The sequence below is a fragment of the Carcharhinus amblyrhynchos genome, chromosome X (assembly GCF_965287045.1).
Source record: "Carcharhinus amblyrhynchos chromosome X, sCarAmb.v2.hapA, whole genome shotgun sequence".
Classification (NCBI taxonomy): Eukaryota; Metazoa; Chordata; class Chondrichthyes; order Carcharhiniformes; family Carcharhinidae; genus Carcharhinus; species Carcharhinus amblyrhynchos.
Genome location: NC_137359.1, coordinates 4,855,854 through 4,875,131, shown reverse-complemented (window position 1 = coordinate 4,875,131; position 19,278 = coordinate 4,855,854). Strand labels below are relative to the sequence as shown.

Below are 19,278 nucleotides of genomic sequence, written 5' to 3'. Positions count from 1 at the left end.
CTTGTCGGCTTATCCACATATTGTATCAGGAAACCCTCATGCACACACTGTACAAAAAGTGCTGCATCTGAACTATTCAACCTATGAAGGTTCCAATCAATATTTGGAAAGTTGAAGTCACCCATGACAACTACCCTGCGACCTCCACACCTATCCATAATCTGCTTTGCCATTTCCACCTCCACCTTTCTATTACTATTTGGGGGCCTGTAGAAAACTCCTAACAACGTGATCGATCCTTTTCTATTTCTAACTTTAGCCCATATTACCTCAGTAGGCAGATCCCCCTCGAAATGTCTTTCAGCGGCCGTTAAACTATCCTTGATCAACAATGCTACTCCTCCACCTCTTTTACCACCTTCCCTATTCTTAGTGAAACAGCTACACCCCGGAACTGCCAACAACCATTCCTGTCCCTGTTCTAACCATGTCTCCGTAATGGCCACAACATCATAGTCCCAAGTACCAATCCACGCTCCAAGTTCTTATTCTGGATGCTCCTTGCATTGAAGTAGATACACTTCAACCCACCATCCTGTCTGCCTGTACACTCCTGCAACCTTGATAACTACCTCACAACCCTCAACACTGGCTTCTAGACTACAGTTCATTTTCCAATCCCCTTGACAAATTAGTTTAAACCCCCCTGAAGAGCCGTAGCAAATTTCCCTCCCAGGATATTACTGCCCCTCTGGTTCAGGTGCAAATTGTCCTGTTTGTACAGGTCCCACCTTCCCCAGAATGTGCTCTAATTATCCAAGTAAATGAAACCCTCTCTCCTACACCATCCCTGCAGCCACATGTCAATCTGAATTCTCTCCCTGTTCCTCAACTAACTAAAACGTGGCACCGGCAACAAACCAGAGATGACAACATGCTTTGTCCTGGCTCTCAGCTTCCATCCTAGCTCCCTAAATTCCTGTTTTAAATCCCCATCGCTTCTCTTACTTATGTCGTTGGTACCGATGTGCACCATGACCTGCGACTGATCCCCTTCCCCCTGGGGCCTACTTCCGGTTTTACACTCCCGGTTTAGAAAAACAAACTCCGAAAAAAGTAAGGTAAAAATCCCTCTTACCTACAAGTAGTGAAGAAGTGAAAAGCAGGAAAGATGCTTGGTGTTAGAGGAATGCTGGGCCAGGACATCCAGGAATTTGAAAATTAGGCCAAAACTTACATTAACAGGCTAGGACATCTATAGTGTCTGAGCTGTGAGAGAGAAACATGGCTAGCACTGCAAACCTACCCCCTCCTCACCCTCAAATTTCATCCTTTTCAGCCTTCCCCCTGTAGGATAGTTACCTTCTTTAATAGTGATGAGTGTTGTAGGAAGCAATTGGGAGCTGAGCACAAGATAAAAAAAGAAGCCAGTGGCAGCTTCAGGGACTTAGTGCTACTATCTATAACCTGCTCAGAAAGCTCAACTGTTCGGATTGGAAAGCAAATTTCATTTGCTGATGGCTGTTCTCATGCACTTCCATCATCGTAGGCACTGAAGCAATGCATTTCTGAAAGAATTAAGTAGATCTTAAATTGGAATATATTGTCACTCCTGAGGCCTTTGCTTCAGCTCTCAATATTCTCACCAGAAGTTGGTTCAACCTTCAGTAATAAATTGTTCAGTTAAACACAGTCATATTTAATTCATTCATCCTATCCAATGCGCAAAATCTTTAAAGAGATAATGTGTCCTTTCATTAGCCGATATGATATATTGAGCCCAAACTGTCAAAAGTGCAACCTGAGTTAGAGCTATTTTGAAAGATCTTTCTATCAAAGTTTATGTGCAGTCAATTCCGTCCAAAAATAATCAGTGATAATCTGTTAACTCAAAACATGGAAAAGTAGAAATTCCAGGATTGTTTTGAAAATAGCCAACAGACATGAGAACAAAAAAGCGAAGTGCACACTAATTGTGATAGAGCAAGGTTTGTTAACTAGCAGATCATCAGCAACCTTGTCCCAACCAGGCTGCTTGAGGAGATGTCTGCAGCAAAAGAAGTCCAACAGTTTCATAGCCCTCATGCCTGAGGCTGAATATGACTGTGATCACAAGTGACGCAATTTCTCTTTTAGTGAATTGGTATATCTGCATCTTAGACTAAAAATATCCAATTTTACTCCTCCCCTGCATGAGGAAATAAATATGGTAAGAAGTCTCAGAAAACCAGGTTAAAGTCCAACAAGTTTATTTGGATTCACAAGCTTTCGGAGTGCTGCCCCTTCATAAGTCACTTGAGGAAGGAGCAATGTTCTGAAAGCTTGTGATTCCAAATAAACCTGTTGGACTTTAACCTGGTGTTGTGAGACGTCTTACTGTGCCCACCCCAGGCCAACGCTGGCATCTCCATATCATGAAATAAACGTGCAGTTTCTGGCTGAACAAGAAACACGGGTGAAAATGGGATTTGGTTGGAGGTCTCAGTTTTGCTAGCAAACAATCTTATAGCTAAACAAGGAAAAATAAGTGAATACCTTGGGCTAGGAAGCTGCAAATGAAAGACCAAGGATAAGCCACCCTATTCCACTAAAAGACACCAGGCATGGCTTAGAGATAGAGCTGTGCTACCTCAAACAACTGTTCATTGTTCAAAGTGCCATTGAGACAATCTGGAGGTCAGATTTCTGGACTTGAGAAGCAGTAGATTTCTCCTCAGATAACTGATTATTAAAAAAGAAAAACCCAGTCATGTTCAATTGCAAGCAGAGGTTTATTAACTCGTTCACCTGCAATAAAACCAAAAAAAAACGCTTCACAAAATGAAGTTGCTTTGAAGGGCTGTTACAGAGACGGGCAAGGCTGGTGGTTTGCACCAGCAACACTCATAAACAGCAACAAGATGATTTGGTCAGTCAATCCATTTTTGATTATGTTGGTTTGAGGGTGGAATTTTGATGAAGTTCATGGGTGGCACAGTGGCACAGTGGTTAGCACTGCTGCCTCACAGCACCAGAGACCTGGGTTCAATTCCGGCCTTGTGTCACTGTGTGGATTCTCTCCATGTCTGCGTGTGTTTCATTCAGGTCCTCCGCTTTCCACCCACAGTCCAAAAATGTGTGGCCCCAGATTGATTGGCCATGATAAATTGTCCCTTAGTGTCAGGGGGATTAGCAGGGTAAATACATGGGGTTACGGGGATAAGGCCTGGGTGGGATTATTGTTGGTGCAGGCTCAATGAGCCAAATGGCCTCCTTCTACACTGTAGGGATTGAACTCTGTCTTTGTTTCAGTTGGGTAAAGAAAGGTGCGTATTTCTCTACTGCTTTTCACAACCCCTAGTTCCAGGACATTCCAGAGCCCTTCACAGCCAGTGAAGCACCTCAAAGTGTTGTCGTTGTTGTAATATAGGAAATACAGCACCGAAGTTTTCCACAGCAAGGTCCCACAAACAGCAATGAAATAAACAGCTAGGTGATCTGTTTTAGTGTTCATTGAGGGATAAATGTTGGTCATGCCAACTCCCCTGCCACTCTTTGAATAGTGCTGTAGGATGTTTTACACTGGGGAGGGCAGACGGTCTCAGTTTTAACGTCTCATTCAAAGGCAGCACTCCCTCAGTACGGCACTGGATGTGTCAGCCTGGATTATGTGCTGAAGTCTCTGGACCTGAGCTTGAATCTATGACCTCCTGACTTGAAAAAAAGTGCTCCCCACTGAGCCAGTGTTGCTACAGGATATGATAAAACCAGAAATACACTGACAGTCATTCGGATTGAAAACAGCACTGAAAATGTTCGACTCCTCCAGTACTCCAATGAAGTCTCAGAGTATAAACGCAAAACTTGATATGTAGCTCAAATTTCTAACCATCTAAAGCAAGCGGCTGAGAGTGAGTTTCGGTCAAAGGGCAAAGGTTACACTTGGGAATCACATTCAGCTTCTGCACATCTGAACACTGGGGTATTGCCAGAGTCTCATGCTCCTCAGCAAGAGTGTCATTTATTAACAGAGTTTCTGCAGCTTCTGACTCAACTTCCTTTTAATGTTGCCCTTACCCTTAGGAATTTGCTTCTTGATCTACCAGCAGGAGCTTGCTGTATTCCTTATGTAATTTACAAGAACAGTATGATATAATGTGAGAAAAGTGACGCATTAATTTATAAATATATTTCCGTTTTTTAAAAGAAATGTTTGTTTAGCATATTTAGTACTTCTTCAGTATAATTTATAAAGGATGATGATGCTACACTCCTGAAACTCATTTGCAACCCTGCGTCTGGCTCTTGCAGGTTGTCTCACTGTGAATTGCAGATCGCCATGACTTTAGAACAAAAATTCACCCTGCAATTCTGTCCAATTGGATTGAACCCACCAGAGAGGGAAAGCTGAGGCTGTCAATGGAATCATCTTAAGGATTGGTGCAACTTGAAAGCACTGAGCCAGTTCCAGACCGCCACAATGTTATTCCTAGTGGATACTTGAGTCTATTTGCTGAGGTCAGACTGTGAATCCCAATCCCAGTGTGCAGATCCAGTGCTTGATTGCAAGAGCTCCCAGGCTGAAGTGTCATTCATTTTTAATTCACTACCAGAATTTGAAAAGTGTCATTTGCTTTCAAGTTTCTTGAGTCCTGCTCGTTTTTCCATATGTCAATGCCTTTATGTAACTTGAGATACAGATTTCATCTATTGCAGTGAGCCAGTCTTCAGTTTTTTAATCACATTTAAAAATGGTACTTTTTATTTAATTACTTGCAAGTCTAAAGTTTAACAAGAAGGTTCTGGAATATTTCCTTTTTTGGCTAGATGCCAAATTTTATCTGATCATGTTTTTGTGAAGCACCTTGGGAATTTTTCTCATTAAAGGCATAATTGTAAGTTTTTGCAATTGTTGTGGTGTTAGAGCAGCATGACCCTTATCCATGGTAATAGAAGTTGAAATTTGAAATTACAGTGATGTGGATGAGACTTTTGCACTTTGTGTCTCCCTCTCAGTTTCTGCAGAATGTTGCTCACCAGGACTAGCCTTTGTTCTGTTTTGCCGATTCTACAATAGTTTGAAGATGATTCTATTTCTAGTTGAATTTTTTTTACTCCTTCAGCCCGCTTTTCTTTGTCCTCTTCAGTCTGTGTCTTCAGCGACCTTCCTGTGACACAATAATCTACAGTGTCTGCCCGTGTTTCCTTCTACAATGAGCTCATGGTTTAGGATTGTCCATGCAAAGCACCAAGAGTTTTGCCCAGTGTGGTCAACATTGAGCTTGGCTTGGTTGTGTGCTGCTAGCACACACGCTCCAGTACCTCAAAGAAGTGAGCATTATTCAAACATGAATGGCGACAGTGGGTGATCACCATTCATCAAACTATATACAGAAGAGAAATGGAGAGAGAAGGAAAAGGAGAGCCAGAGAGTTATTGAGTGATGAAGAAAGAGGAAGCCAAGGTTCCTGGGAACCACTTCAACAGTAAAACAAATGTGGAATCTCCACTGCAGACTAGAGGAGATAGTGAGGATCAGAATGTGAGCAGATGAACCAAGAATTGAGTCACCAGAGGCATATTTAATCATGTCTTGTCAGTACAGTCTCTTGTTGACAGATTCATAGAATAATGCAGAACAGACAGAGGCCATTTGGTCCACCGTGCCTTGCCATCGCCCATTTATCAGCAGTGTGTTGTAGATAGTCTCATTCTGAATGAGGAGGATTGGATGATTCTTTTAGTTTGGTATGCTAGACTTGACCAGAAGATTATTGGAAGCATGCAGGAAATCAAACAGGAAGTGGGTTTGGGTTTTTCAGACAGTTGAATCATAAACTGAGCTGCACTATTTATAGTAATTGTGTGTAAATCAAATGCCATCTGGATGCTACACGTTAGAAAAATTGTTAGCCTCCCGAGAGTCTCAATACTGCAGTATACAGGAGGTTAAAAAGTAAAATGTCATACACTCCACCAGATGCGGCACTAATTTAACCACACCTACCTAGCGAGCTTTGATTATCCAAAAAGTCTGTGCAGTGAGGTATTTTGCATGTTACTTAACCATGGTGCCTGTCATTAATTCAAAATCAGCCCTCAACTTAAAGGGGATACAATTATATAATTTTGGCTTGAGTTAGTTATTCCCCCACATTCCTCCACTCGTATGTTAAAGGTGTTGATTCTTAGCCAGCCAGTACTTCTCCTCAAGTGACTAGTCTTCATGTGTGAGCTTTGACATTGATATAGGAACAAGGGCATTACAATCTTGTCTAGTCCTCTCCTCAGCCAGTATTCATAAACAGAGACTTTGTTGCAGGACAAAGAAGAAATTGCATTTATATGGTATCTTCATGACCTGAGGATATCCCAAAGCGCTTCACAGCTAATGAGGTACTTTTGAAGCGTAGGAAATGCAGCAACCAGTCTGTGCACAGTAAACTCCCACAAACAGCAGGGTGATTACTACCAGATAAGCTGTTTTAGTGATGTTGATTGAGGGATAAATCTTGGCCAGAACATACTTCAGTCGATACAAAACACACAGTAATGGATGTTGTTGTGTTTACTGAATTATGAGCAAAGTGGGATTTCCCTCATCGTGTTAACAATAGAATAGTTAAATGAGCGCTGACGCTTGCAGCCAGTGCCTTGATATGCTGTTAGCTTCGGCCAGGTTGATTCCGTGAGGAATCCTCCCAATATTGCCATGTGTAGCTTGCAAGTACTACTTCATTGCCAGTCCGTCTATCCGCATCAATAACTAAATAACCCGTATGTTTTGAACGTTACTAAGACTGTAGTGTTAACCATTTGACATTTTCTGCTGGTTCTTGCACTCATTCTCTGTATAACGTCTGTTGCGTCAGATAGGGGACCGGGATGCTCCAGCCAATAGACTTCTCCATGGCAACAGTGAATGCTGCTGTATGATTGGCCAACTCGGAGTGTCGTTTAAGCAGCAGCTCGGAGTCTGATCCTGTGAATGTGTGACTCACTGTGTTTATCTAGTTGTACTGTGGGTTAGGACGGAAGGTGGTATTTTTACATTAGTGGTGTGGCGTGGGCAACAGGCATTCAGTGTTCATGTTACTGAACAATTACCAAAGTAAAAAACCTAAACTCCAATTTCTACTGGTGTCCAACATGTTACACGCCCCAAGAAAGGTCCAGAAAATCCTCTGTATCTGCCACTAACGCACTGTAAAACGGATACAGATAGCAGCATGAATAAATAAATCAGGGACTTGCTCTTAAATACTTCAGCACAAAATATAAAAAGTCCCGAGGCATGAACTGTGGAGGCAGCATCACATCCATTTGAAACAATTTAGAGCCTTTGGATTCAGGACATCTGTTCTGGGGTTCTGAATCTGATCTTCAGACTTGATTTTTGAATCCTAACACCAGATTGCTCTCAGAGGTATAATTCCGATGTCCTAATGGATCCTCGGGAGCACAGAAATAGGATGAAATTTTGTGCAGCACTGAGTATTCCCCAGAGATGGCTGAATACCGACAAAGAGAATCATCTCCTGCTTCCAGGTCATATTGCACGAAATTACCTGGCCCCACTGTATTCGCTCCGCCTGATGTCACGACTTTGCATTTCCAGATCCTTATAAAGGAATTAAAGGATTTCAGCCGGCTCAACATTCGCCTCGCCGAGTGATCCACTGAGGAAATACGCCAGGTTTTATTCCTTTTTTTGCTAGGGTTCAGCCCCCAGGGAACAGAAATATGCACAAGCACACATTTAGTAACGCATTCTGACCGACTTCTCATTTCATACCCGCCCCCACCCACGATGTCCTTGAGCGATTTGGATAACCCTTATAAAACGCTCGCCCCAGGAGTAAATTTTGAGCCTTCAAATCGTCATGTCTATTCCCAAAGTTGCCCCTTCCTCTTCCTGTCCAGTCAGTGTTCCTCCCGACTTCCTAGCCTGGTGTCTGCATCCCTCCTGTTTTGTTGTTGACATTTTTGGCAAAACAAACAGTCCCCCAGCCCTCATTAAAATAAAAGCGAAATGTTTCGGATAGTGGAAATTTGAACTAAAGACAGAAATGCTGGATAAACTCAACGGGTCTGGTAGCATCTGTGGAGAGAGAGAGACAGAGTTAACGTTTTGAGTCCAATATCTTCAGAGCCAGACTCTTACCAGTATTTTCTGTTTCTACCCCAGCCCTCGCCGGTACTATGCCGCAGCGAGACTGACACACACACTTATTTTTTATGAACTGCTCATGTCCCTAAATTTGTACTTGTTAAACCTCCTTGTATTTGTGCTTTGTTGCAGTAAAGTAATTTCAGTGATTTGTGTTCAACGACCAGATGGCAAATGTCACGCGAGACACAATAGAGACCCCACTCACTTAATCCCCGCCCTTACGTATTATAACCCAAGTAGGCAGCAGTCCTGTGCATTGTGATGGAGGGGTTCTTTTTGTGTTGTTTCATGATCCTTACTTTGGGACGGGAAACATGTCTGCCTTTTCATTTTTTTTCCTGCCCAGTATAATTGGAAATTTGCATCTTTTTGTAGTGGGCCACATACTGCGTTGTTTAACTGTGATCGGAATAGGCTCTCGTCTGATTTCTGCTCGCCTTCCAGTAGCTTTGTGGTGTGCAATGCAGTCTGCTCTCTTTGTGATGGATGTGCAGTGTTTTTCTTGCTATATGCCAATCACAGGCTCCTTCAAGCCCCACGACGAATTTTCTTTAGTTTCTTTAGAATGTGTATTTTATTTTTGTCAGTAAGGTTTGCAAAAGCAGCTTAATTTTTGTCCTCAATTTTCTCCCTGCTTCACCCAGGGGTACCGAACCCCACTCCCCCCTGCAACATGCCACCAAGCAGGATGAATCTCCATCATTAGGATTTCAGGAGTGAGCCTTGACAATTCGATGGTGGGGTGGGGGTGGTCACATACCATAAGATATAGGAGCAGAATTAGGCCACTCAGCCCATCAAATCTGTTCCGCCAGTCAATCATGGCTGATATTTTTCTCATACCCATTCTCCCCTTACTAATCACACTATAGTTCAATCCTATTCTCACTCTGACATTCACTGGTCTGCAGGATGGTGAACAGGAGCAGTAAAATTGGGTAATGTTCCTCTTTCTCTCACTCCGCAGCCAGCCACAGCTCAGACTGAAGTCAGCACTGACACAGAAATAGGAAGAGGCCATTTGAGCCTTAAAATTTATTCATTGTTGTCACAAGTAGGCTTGCATTAACACTGCAATGAAGTTACTGTGAAAATCTTCTACTGGCCACACTCCAGCACCTGTTCAGCTACATTGAGCGAGAACTTAAGCATGGAATATCTTTGGACTGTGGGAGGAATCCTGCACAGACATGGGGAGAACATGCAAACTCCACACAGACAGTGACCCAAGCCAGGAATTGAACCTGAATCTCTGGTGCTGTGAGGCAGCAGTGCTAACCACTGTGCCACCGTGCCTCCTCAGTCATTTAGTCAGATCATTTTAGCTCCATCTACCCACTTTGGTTCTGTAACCCTCAATCCTCTTACCAAACAAAAATCAATCAATGTCCATTTTAAAATGTTCACTTGACCCCTAGGCTCAACAGTTTGGAGGGAGGGGAGGTGGAGGTTCCAGATTTCCACTATCCCTTTGTGTGAAGAAGAGCTTCCTGACATCACCCCCGAAGGGCCTGGCTCTAAGTTTGTGGTATGACCCCTACTCTCCCACACCAGAGAAAGTAGTTTCAATCTCCTGCCTACCTCATCAAATGATTTAGCCACCTAAATCAATTAGATCACTCCTTAATCTTCTGTATTCATGAAATAAAAGTGCAACCTGTATTCCTAATTTAACCCTTTTAGCCCCAGCAGCTGAGCCTTCCTCGTCTTTATTGCTCAGATGCTCTGCGTTCAATTTGGAGTCATGACAGAACAGTGGTGCCATTTATTAAATAATAAAAAATTTCTACGTGGGTTATTAGTTTTGGAGAAGGCATTAGCAGCAGAGTCCAGACATATTTGTTCCATGAGGGACAGCACTCCAGATAAATGGCAAAGCAGAGTACAACAGGAAAGCGCTGTGAATAACAAGTTACTTGCTAAGTTTGTCTTCCTTTCTTTATTGCTTTCACTGGTAAATATCATCTGCATGCTACTTAAAGCAAACATTTTCATTGATGCTTGCTTAATCAAAGCTTTTCAGTGTGATTACTGCAGACTTGTTTCAGTAACACCCACAAGAATGTGCCAATACCTGCAGTGGTTTGGAACTTCATTTATGTGCTATGTTTTAAGTGAACAATAATGCTGACTTCTTAGTGCCAACTGCTGAAGGCGCTGGATACTTTGCAGCAGAGATTTACAGGTCAAGTTGAATTTCCCTTTGTTCCCTAATCCTGCAACTAATCCTCGTTTCTCTAGTCCCTGACTGAGGCCAGCATAGACCAGGATTGAACATGGACTCTTTCCAGTCTGAAATTAGCTAAAGGTGAAGCAAATGAGATGTAGCAAGTGGACTCCATGTGCACACCCAATGCGGAGAGCAGCAATTGACCAAAACCAGTTGAACATTGAACAAAAAAGAACAAAGAATGATACAGCACAGGCCCTTTGGCCCACCAAGTCTGTGCCAACACAGATGCCTTTCTAATATTTTCTTTGCCTCTACATGGTCCATATCCCTCTATTCCCTCTTATTGAACCAAAACAAGTTGGAAGGTGTCATTGTTAATAGGATGCAAGGCAGTAGATGAAGCCAAAACCGGGTTTTTCTTTATTGAGAGAGTTTATTGGCTTGTTTAGTCTGTCCATCCACTTAACCCAGTGTCCCAGTTATGCCCTATTTATATAAAAGAAATTTATATTGAAAGTGGAGTCAGAGGTGGACAGAGTGGTGAAGAAGGCATTCGGCATGCTTGGTTTCATCGGTCAGAACATTGAATACAGGAGTTGGGACGCCTTGTTGAAGTTGTACAAGACATTGGTAAGGCCACACTTGGAATATTGTGTGCAATTCTGGTCACCCTATTATAGAATGGATATTATTAAACTAGAAAGAGTGCAGAAAAGACTTACTAGGATGCTACCGGGACTTGATGGTTTGAGTTATAAGGAGAGGCTGGATAGACTGGGACTTTTTTCTCTGGGGTGTAGGAGGCTGAGGAGTGACCTCATAGAGGTCTATAAAATAATAAGGGGCATAGTTAAGGTAGATAGTCAATATCTTTTCCCAAAGGTAGGGGAGTCTAAAACTAGAGGGCATAGGTTTAAGGTGAGAGGGGAGAGATACAAAAGTGTCCAGAGGGGCAATTTTTTCACACAGAGGATGGTGAGTGTTTGGAAAAAGCTGCCAGAGGTGGTAGTAGAGGCAGGTACAATTTTATCTTTTAAAAAGCATTTCGACAGTTACATGGGTACGATGGGTATAGAGGGATATGGGGCAAACACGGGCAATTGGGATTAGTTTAGGTGTTTTAAAAAAAAGGCGGCATGGACAAGTTGGGCTGAAGGGCCTGTTTCCATGCTGTAAACCTCTATGATTCTATGTGCTCTTTTAAGTATAACAAATAAAAAATAAAGTAAACTAATAAAAGGGTAATTGTTCTTGAGTCCAATGCTGCTCTGCTGAAGTACTGCCAAGTGCAGTGCACATGACTGGTGAGAAACCCAAGGGAATCCCCTATTTATAGTCTCTTTTGATAAAACAAAAAGCAATAAATTAAACAAAAGATCAAAAAAAGAGGGTGTGACAGCCCCTGGTGGGACATTGTAACAAAAAATCAAAAGTTCAAAGGAAACTTACAAAATCAAATTAAAATATAATTCCCAGGAGTGTCCCTATTTATACGTGCGCAAAGAAAATTAATACCCATCACCTCTTTCTTAATATTAACAGTGTAATTAACAAACCTTAACATAATATAATTGAACCTTAACAATGTAATTGACAAGATATTAACTGCTCCCCCTTCTTTAAATTAAAACTTATGAAAACACAAAACAATCTTTGAAAAAAAGTCAAAAAGAAACAAAATTATATTATTTTTCATCTTCTATGTCTCATGTTATAGTACAGTAAAAAGTCTGACAACACCAGGTTTTAGTCCAACCTATTTATTTGATAATATACTCGCAAGCTTTCGGGTTAGCCCCTTCGTCAGGTGAATGGAGAGTTCTGGCCTCAGACAGAGCATATAAAGCACAGACAGTTTAGAGATTACTGATTAGAATGCGAATCCTTACAACCAAACATTAACAGTCACAGTAGGCTCTTCCTGGACCTAAAGATGCAAGAGGCAGGAGGAGAATGCGCTCTGCAGGTGCAGCAGGTGATCGAGAAGGCGAATGGGATGTTGGCCTTTATAGCGAGGGGGGATAGAATATAAAAGCAGGGAGGTCTTGCTGCAACTGTACAGGGCACTGGTGAGGCCGCAGCTGGAGTACTGTGTGCAGTTTTGGTCACCGCATTTGCGAAAGGATATATTGGCCTTGGAGGGAGTACAGAGCAGGTTCACTAGGCTGATACCGGAGATGAGGGGGTTAGCTTATGAGGAGAGATTGAGTAGATTGGGCCTGTACTTGGAGTTTAGAAGGCTGAGGGGGGATCTTATAGAGACATATAAGATAATGAAGGGGCTAGATAGGGTAGAGGTAGAGAGATTCTTCCCACTTAGAAAGGAAACCAGAACTAGACAGCACAGCCTCAAAATAAGGGGGGGCAGTTTAGATCAGAGTTGAAGAGGAACTTCTTCACTCAAAGGGTGGTGAATCTCTGGAATTCTCTGCCCATTGAAGTGGTGGAGACTACCTTGTTGAATATATTTAAGTCACAGGTAGATAGGTTTCTGATAGACAGGGGAATTAAGGATTATGGGGAGCAGGCAGGTAAGTGGAACTGATCCACTTCAGATCAACCATGATCTTATTGAATGGCGGGGCAGGCTTGAAGGGTTAGATGGCCTACTCCTGCTCCTATTTTTTATGTTATGTTCATATCTGTTTTCATAGCTGGTTACCTGGAACATAAGAACATAAGAAATAGGAGCAGGAGTAAACCATCCAGCCCTTCGAGCCTGCCCCGCCATTCAATAAGATCATGGCTGATCTGTCGTGTCTCAGTTCCACATTCCTGCCCTCTCCCCATAACCCTTAATCCCCTCGCTTATCAAAAACCCATCAACCCGCGTCTTAAAAATATTTAGCGAGGCAGCCTCCACCACTTCAACGGGCAGAGAATTCCAGAGATTCACCACCCTTTGAGTGAAGAAGTTCCTCCTCAACTCCGTTCTAAACCGCCACCCCCTTTATCTTGAGGCTGTGCCCCCTAGTCCTGCTGTCCTTTCTGAGCGGGAAGAGCCTCTCCACCTCTATCCTATCCATCCCATTCATCATCTTATACGTCTCAATGAGATCTCCCCTCATTCTTCTAAACTCTAACGAGTACAAGCCTAGTTTATTCAGCCTCTCCTCATAGCTCAACCCCCTCAACTCCGGTATCAGCCTAGTAAACCTCCTCTGCACTCCCTCCAAGGCCAAAATATCCTTGCGTAAGTGTGGCGACCAAAACTGCACACAGTACTCCAGCTGCGGCCTCACCAATGCCCTATACAGCCACAGCAAGACCTCCCTACTTTTATATTCAATCCCCCTCGCTATGAAGGCCAGCATCCCATTCGCCTTCCTGACCACCTGCTGCACCCGCAGGCTGGGTTTTTGCGACTCATGCACAAGGACCCCGAGGTCCCTCTGCACCGTCGCCTGCTGCAGTTTTTCGCAGTTAGCCTGTTGGCAGAGGCTATAACTTGAAGGGCATCAAGCATGGTTGACCAGGAGATTCTCCTGCTTGGAAGGATTTACAGGTTGGTTAATCACCTGTTTGGTCATGTTAAGAAGGCATCCTCCAATGTCATTCAACCCTGGCGTTGGACTTGATTACTGGTTTAGAGACAGGGCGCTACCCACTGTGCCACAAGACCTCCCCTTCTCAGACCACAGCTTGAATATTATATCCCAGTTGAGGATATATTTGTGAACTGGAGGCAATGCAGGGACGGATCACCTGGTGATCCCTAGGGTCTGAATTATTAGGAAAGACTGGAGAGACCAGGGTTCTGAGATTCCTCTATTCGTAATTCTCCAGGGGCACTGACCAGACTGAAACTTGCCAGCTCAGTGGGAGGATAGGCACCTCATTTTACAGGGGTCAGGAAGATACAAGTGCCACTCAAGCACATTCTGGCACTCACCTATCCATGACTGTTGGAAGCTGCTGGGCAGGGGAGGTTGCCAAGGTGTTGCTCCCTCAAGCCCACAGATAGTCTTTTTGGCCCCCTGAGCCAGGGAGCTGATTTGCACTTTTAAAAAAGTAAAGCAAGAATTATTTGGGGTGAAATGAGGGGTTGTTTGGAGGCTACTTACATCCCTGCACACACTGGTTACCTCCAGTATTGGTGTACGAGTCACTACAATCACATCAGGTCCAACTGAAGCCTGAAAAGTGGGCAGTTTCAGTTTGGGGAGGACCTCCCTGCAGCTATCACTTACCTTGCAAGGGGTGGACAGAAATTCCACCCTTACACGTCAAAGAGGAAAGTTTAGTCAGTGTAACTGGATTCTTTGGAACCTTTGTTCTAATGAAAGGTCAACCTAAATATTAACTCTGTTTCCCTCACCACAGGTGCTGCCAGATCTGCTGAATATTTCCATTATTTTATGTTTTCATTTCAGATTTCCAGCATTTGCAGTATTTTGACTTTGTGAATGGGATCTCTTGCTGTCTTAACGTTGCATACAGTCAGAGACCTGCAGATCTCGTCTGGAATTTATTTTTAGTTTAACAACACAGAGAGAAGCCCTTTCTGGGTGATTTTACACAGATATGCAAAATAGTGACTGGTACAGCAAAGGGTTAATCTGGAATATTACTTAAATTACATTGAGTCATGATAATAAAGGGCACACACAGGAAGAAACTAGTAAAAGGAAAATTTAGGAGTGATATACACTTAGAAGAGTGATCTACACTTTGGAATGGGTGTGCCAGTAGAGTGGTTGGAGGTGAAAATCCTAACCACCAAAGAGCTTCATTTTCATTTTAAAAACATGTTCAACTATTTATTTTGGTTGATATCAGCACTATTTGCTGGCTGCTGTCATCTGACATTACGCAAACTATTGAAAAAAATATTTTTTAACCCACTGGTCACTACTTAATTGACTTTATTTTTATTTGGTGCATTGCAGAAACCATCTCTCTTCATTTCTGAGATGTATACAGCCGATTAACTTGTTAGATTTGATGTTGAACATTTTATATTCCTGTCAACAGTGTGATTTACTTGAATTGTTATTGAGATCGACAGTTATAGATCTTTCCAGGATTTTAGGAGGTTTTGTCTTGCGCGTGCTCTATTTTGCTGTCTCTCTCCTGTCCGTCAATTGGGTATCCACCCATTTTCTGACTGAAATTCTGAGTGTATTTTTTTTGTTGTAAATTGTAGCTCACACAAACAGCTTGCTGGCTGTCTTCCCGTTAATGTGGGATGTGTCATCTTGCATCCATATTGCTTCACCCGCAGTAATTGCCTTACTGACAAATGAGGGATGGATTTCTATACAAACGATTACCACTGTGCAACTTATCTCCCCTTCCATCTCTCTTACATGTTAGTCGGCAATTCTGCCACTCTTAAATAAAGACTGAATACTTAATATAGGTGTTTTAGTGAGGGAGGGGTGGCTAAAATGGGAGGAGGTAACCATTAAACATAAGACATCGTTTCCCTGGAGCTGGAAGGGGATGGGTATTCCAGTCCACATTTTCCAGAAGACCCCCACTGAGCTTTTCAGGTCTGAATCAATGTGAATTCTCAATGTATACTCTGGTGTCTTCATTATCTCATCAAGCTGTTTTGATCTAAGAGTGTTGAAAGGATTTCAGTGGTTTCCTCCTCACAATTAGAGCTTGCTTCATTTTTTTCATCCTTGAAATGTTTTTGTATCCTTTTTCTCCCGTGCAGTATTTCCTCCACTTGATTTTGGCACCTGACATGCAAATAGGAATATGTCCGGAAACCTTGGAAAGCTCGCTGCAGCTGTGGTAAGGGAGGGGTAGGGGGGTGTCTGTATTGTGTAATGAGGATGCTTGATGCTTCGGATGATCTCTGTTCTATAGCGCAAAGCATGTATCCTTTTGTATTGCATCGTGGATTCCAAGAAGCCTAATACATAGAATCGTTGTCCGGATGGGTGGTCTGTGATGGGAAGGGGCCATGAGCCTTTCAGAGCCCCGTGCTACCTTCGTACTCTGAACCCATGAACAGAGGAGCAATCTTGCAACGAAGGACTACTTTTCATATCTCTCTCACGCTCGTGAAATTAGAGCCTCTGAGCGATGGAGGCAGTGGGAGTGAGACTTGTCAGAGGAACAAAGCCACCTCATCGGAAGAGGAGCCTGGCATCAAGGCTGCAGAGAAGATCTCTTTATTGCACGGCAAAGAAGGTGCTTCTGGCCAGGGACTTCAAGGTCCCCAAAATTTGAGGTTAAAAGCTACAAATAATGTTGAGCCAATTCAGCCTGGAACAATTGATGATCAAAGCAGCTTCAGTGTTAGAAATGAAGAATTAGATGATGGTGCCAGATCAACTTGGGCTGAAGTGGATGAATTTCTGAGCAAAGCCCATGTTGAACAGTCGCTAAAATCCGGAAATAAATCTGAAAATGTAGGATTGTTGCCTTTTTCTACACCCCATGCCAAGTTCACAGGCCAATGCAGACATACTGATGTTAATGGTGCCAATGAGAGGAATTATAATGGTCAGATTCAACCATGCCAGTTGTGTGCCGTTGCCAAGATTGAGGAGAATCTTGCCAGTCTTTCGGTTTCTGAGAAAAGCCATGGAAAAACACAGACTGAAGGTGAAGATCCAAGAAGATCTGAGTCAGAAGGAATCTTGAAAGATCAAACTGAGAGAGCCTTGAGTCTTTGCATCCCAGCAGAGCAGACATTAAAAAGCAAATATCTCAATATTTCAGTTGAGAAGAAAGCTCAGGTTGAAAGGGATCTGCCACTAGACAAAGCTGTGTCTCCCTCTCAACATGTGGAGAAAGGCTATGTAAAACCGAAGCCCCTATCCTTGCCTGTGATTGCTGAGAAGAGCCCAGGTGTGATGAGAAGTTCCAGTGGCAACCAGGGTAAAACTGAAACAGTAAAAACCTCAGGGAAAAAGGAGAAGAATCTTCGCCATACTAACTGCTTGTCTTGGCAAGAGAGTGAAATGAGGATGAAAATTCAAGTGAGCAACAAAAAATATTCCCGAGTAGAAAGCTTGAGGAACACTGGGGAGATGTTCCACAGGAGAGTTACGCAGGCAGTAACTGAACAAGGGAAAGGAAAGAGCAGAACATTGGATAACAGTGACATTCATACCCTCGCTGAAGAACTTGAGCAAGGCCGAGACATTCCAACACCAGAGAGAACCAAGTCCAATGCACGGGATCGAAAGATGTTAAAATTTATCAGTGGAATTTTCACCAAGAGCGTGGGTGCTGTGTCTGTCTCGCCTGCAAGTAGTGGATTAAATCAAAAGGAATTTGCTGTTGGAGCCAAAGGTCCTTCCTCAAGTCAAAGTAAGCACAAAATTAACACAACTTACTCTGTTAAATTGGTTTACTAATGTTTGTCCCTGGCTTCAAAGAAGATTATTTGCTTCTTTTGAAGGAAAAATGTCCCTGACCCAATTTCCTCCCTTGGTCTACTGAAAGTATTGAAGCCTAATGGGCTATTCTCGGTTTCCTCCAGTACTCCAACCAAATGACCATTCTATATGCATGCGTCTAGGCAGTCAAGAGTTGGTTCAATCCTAGGAGACATCAAAGACAAACCTGTTACTGTCCTCACCAGTCATGTACTAGTGCATGCATCCTAGCTGGGGTCACAGGAAAACAGTTTGGAATGGGAATTCTGGCTATAGTGACTATGTACATGTTGACTGGGATCATTAGCTAACTAAGCACAATCAAAGATTAAAGCAGAGATTTCACTCACAAGTGGTGTTTAATCAGCCATCATTGGGGCTCAGGGTTTCACCCTACCTGCTCTGTCTGGCAGGTGGTTCCAGTCCTACACAATGTGGTTGACTCTTAATGCCTCCAGGGCTATTAAAGAAGGGAAATAAAAGTTCCTTTATTAGCGTCACCCACAAAAAAGACAATGCTTCTAACCTGAAAAATTGAGCCATTTCACTTAGAGCAGAAGAGGTTAGGGGTTGGTTTGATTGCAGTGGTTAACATTTTGAAGGATGGGAGAGAGTGAATAAACACTGTTTCCAAAGATTGAAGAGCCATGAATAAGAGGGCGTAGATGTAAGATTGCATGATTCAGAAGCAAGAGCAGAATAAACTTTTTTTCACAGAGTTGTAAGATTGTGGAATGCACAGCTGGAGTTAGTGATTGAAACAGGAACCATGTTAAATACAAGCATGATTGAAGGATAGGATGGCTCACAGGATATGGAAACAGAGTACACATAGGATGAGGATGACTGCTTATGTGGAGGATAAACACCAATGTGTACTGGTTGGGCCAAATGGCCATCTTCCATGTTGTAGTTCCTATATTAATGTGTAAATCATAAATTTTTATTTATGTAGGTTTGTAGTATGTTAGTGTTCTCTGTTGTGCCAGAAGCTGGTAGGATATATGTACCATGTTCTTGGTCTCAGTCATGCAATTGGGAATGGTTGACCAGAATAAGGCACTTTGTTTGCAAAAGCAAGCTCCTGAGCATCTCTTTAGTTATCAATTAAAGCTGGAATCGGCAGAGGGCTGGGAGCAGGTTGGCTGCCCTGCTCTCCCATATGGTGAGTGAGTTGGGAACAATTTAGGAGAGTATGTGTTAAATGGAACAGTCATGTAGCTCATCAGAAAAGACAGATAAACATTACAGTGGATAAATCTGATGACATTGTCAACACCACGCTTGGCAATGCTGAGAAAAGGAATGACTGGATTTAAGTGGAACAAGCATCTCTCGGCTTGATGGACTTTTCTTGTCCTAGATATTTTTTTCACCCAAAACTATGAACATAGACTGTGCTGCAGAGAGATTGAGTAAAGAAAGAAATTGCAATTATTTATTGCCTTTCATTACCTCAGGATATCCCAAAGTACTTTATAGCCAATTAAATACTTTTAAACTGTTGTGATAGAGTAATTTGCTGGAATTTTATAGCTTCGCCTGCCTGAAGCTCATAAGATCCCACCTGAGGCCAACGGAAAATGCCATTCTGTGAGCCTCGCCTGTCCTGATACCGAGGCAGGCGTGCCGGTAAAATTCCGGCAATAAAGTCATAGAGGTTTACAGCA

The 19,278-nt window shown here is 42.8% G+C and overlaps 1 protein-coding gene across 3 annotated transcripts in view; it reads left to right on the top strand.

The window, feature by feature from the left end:
• The window catches only part of LOC145362058 (arf-GAP with GTPase, ANK repeat and PH domain-containing protein 1-like), a 181,620-nt gene that overhangs the window by 58,684 nt on the left and 103,658 nt on the right, over positions 1-19,278 (top strand). Inside the window, exon 1 of one of the 3 annotated variants that reach the window (XM_080218110.1) lies at positions 15,813-17,540. The exons of 1 other annotated variant lie outside the window; for it this stretch is intronic. In XM_080218110.1, the coding sequence (XP_080074236.1) occupies positions 16,226-17,540 (1,315 nt within the window). In that variant the 5' untranslated portion in view covers positions 15,813-16,225. Of the gene's footprint in view, positions 1-15,812; positions 17,541-19,278 lie in introns of those variants that run through there. One more of the 3 variants, XM_080218111.1, reaches the window with a different exon arrangement.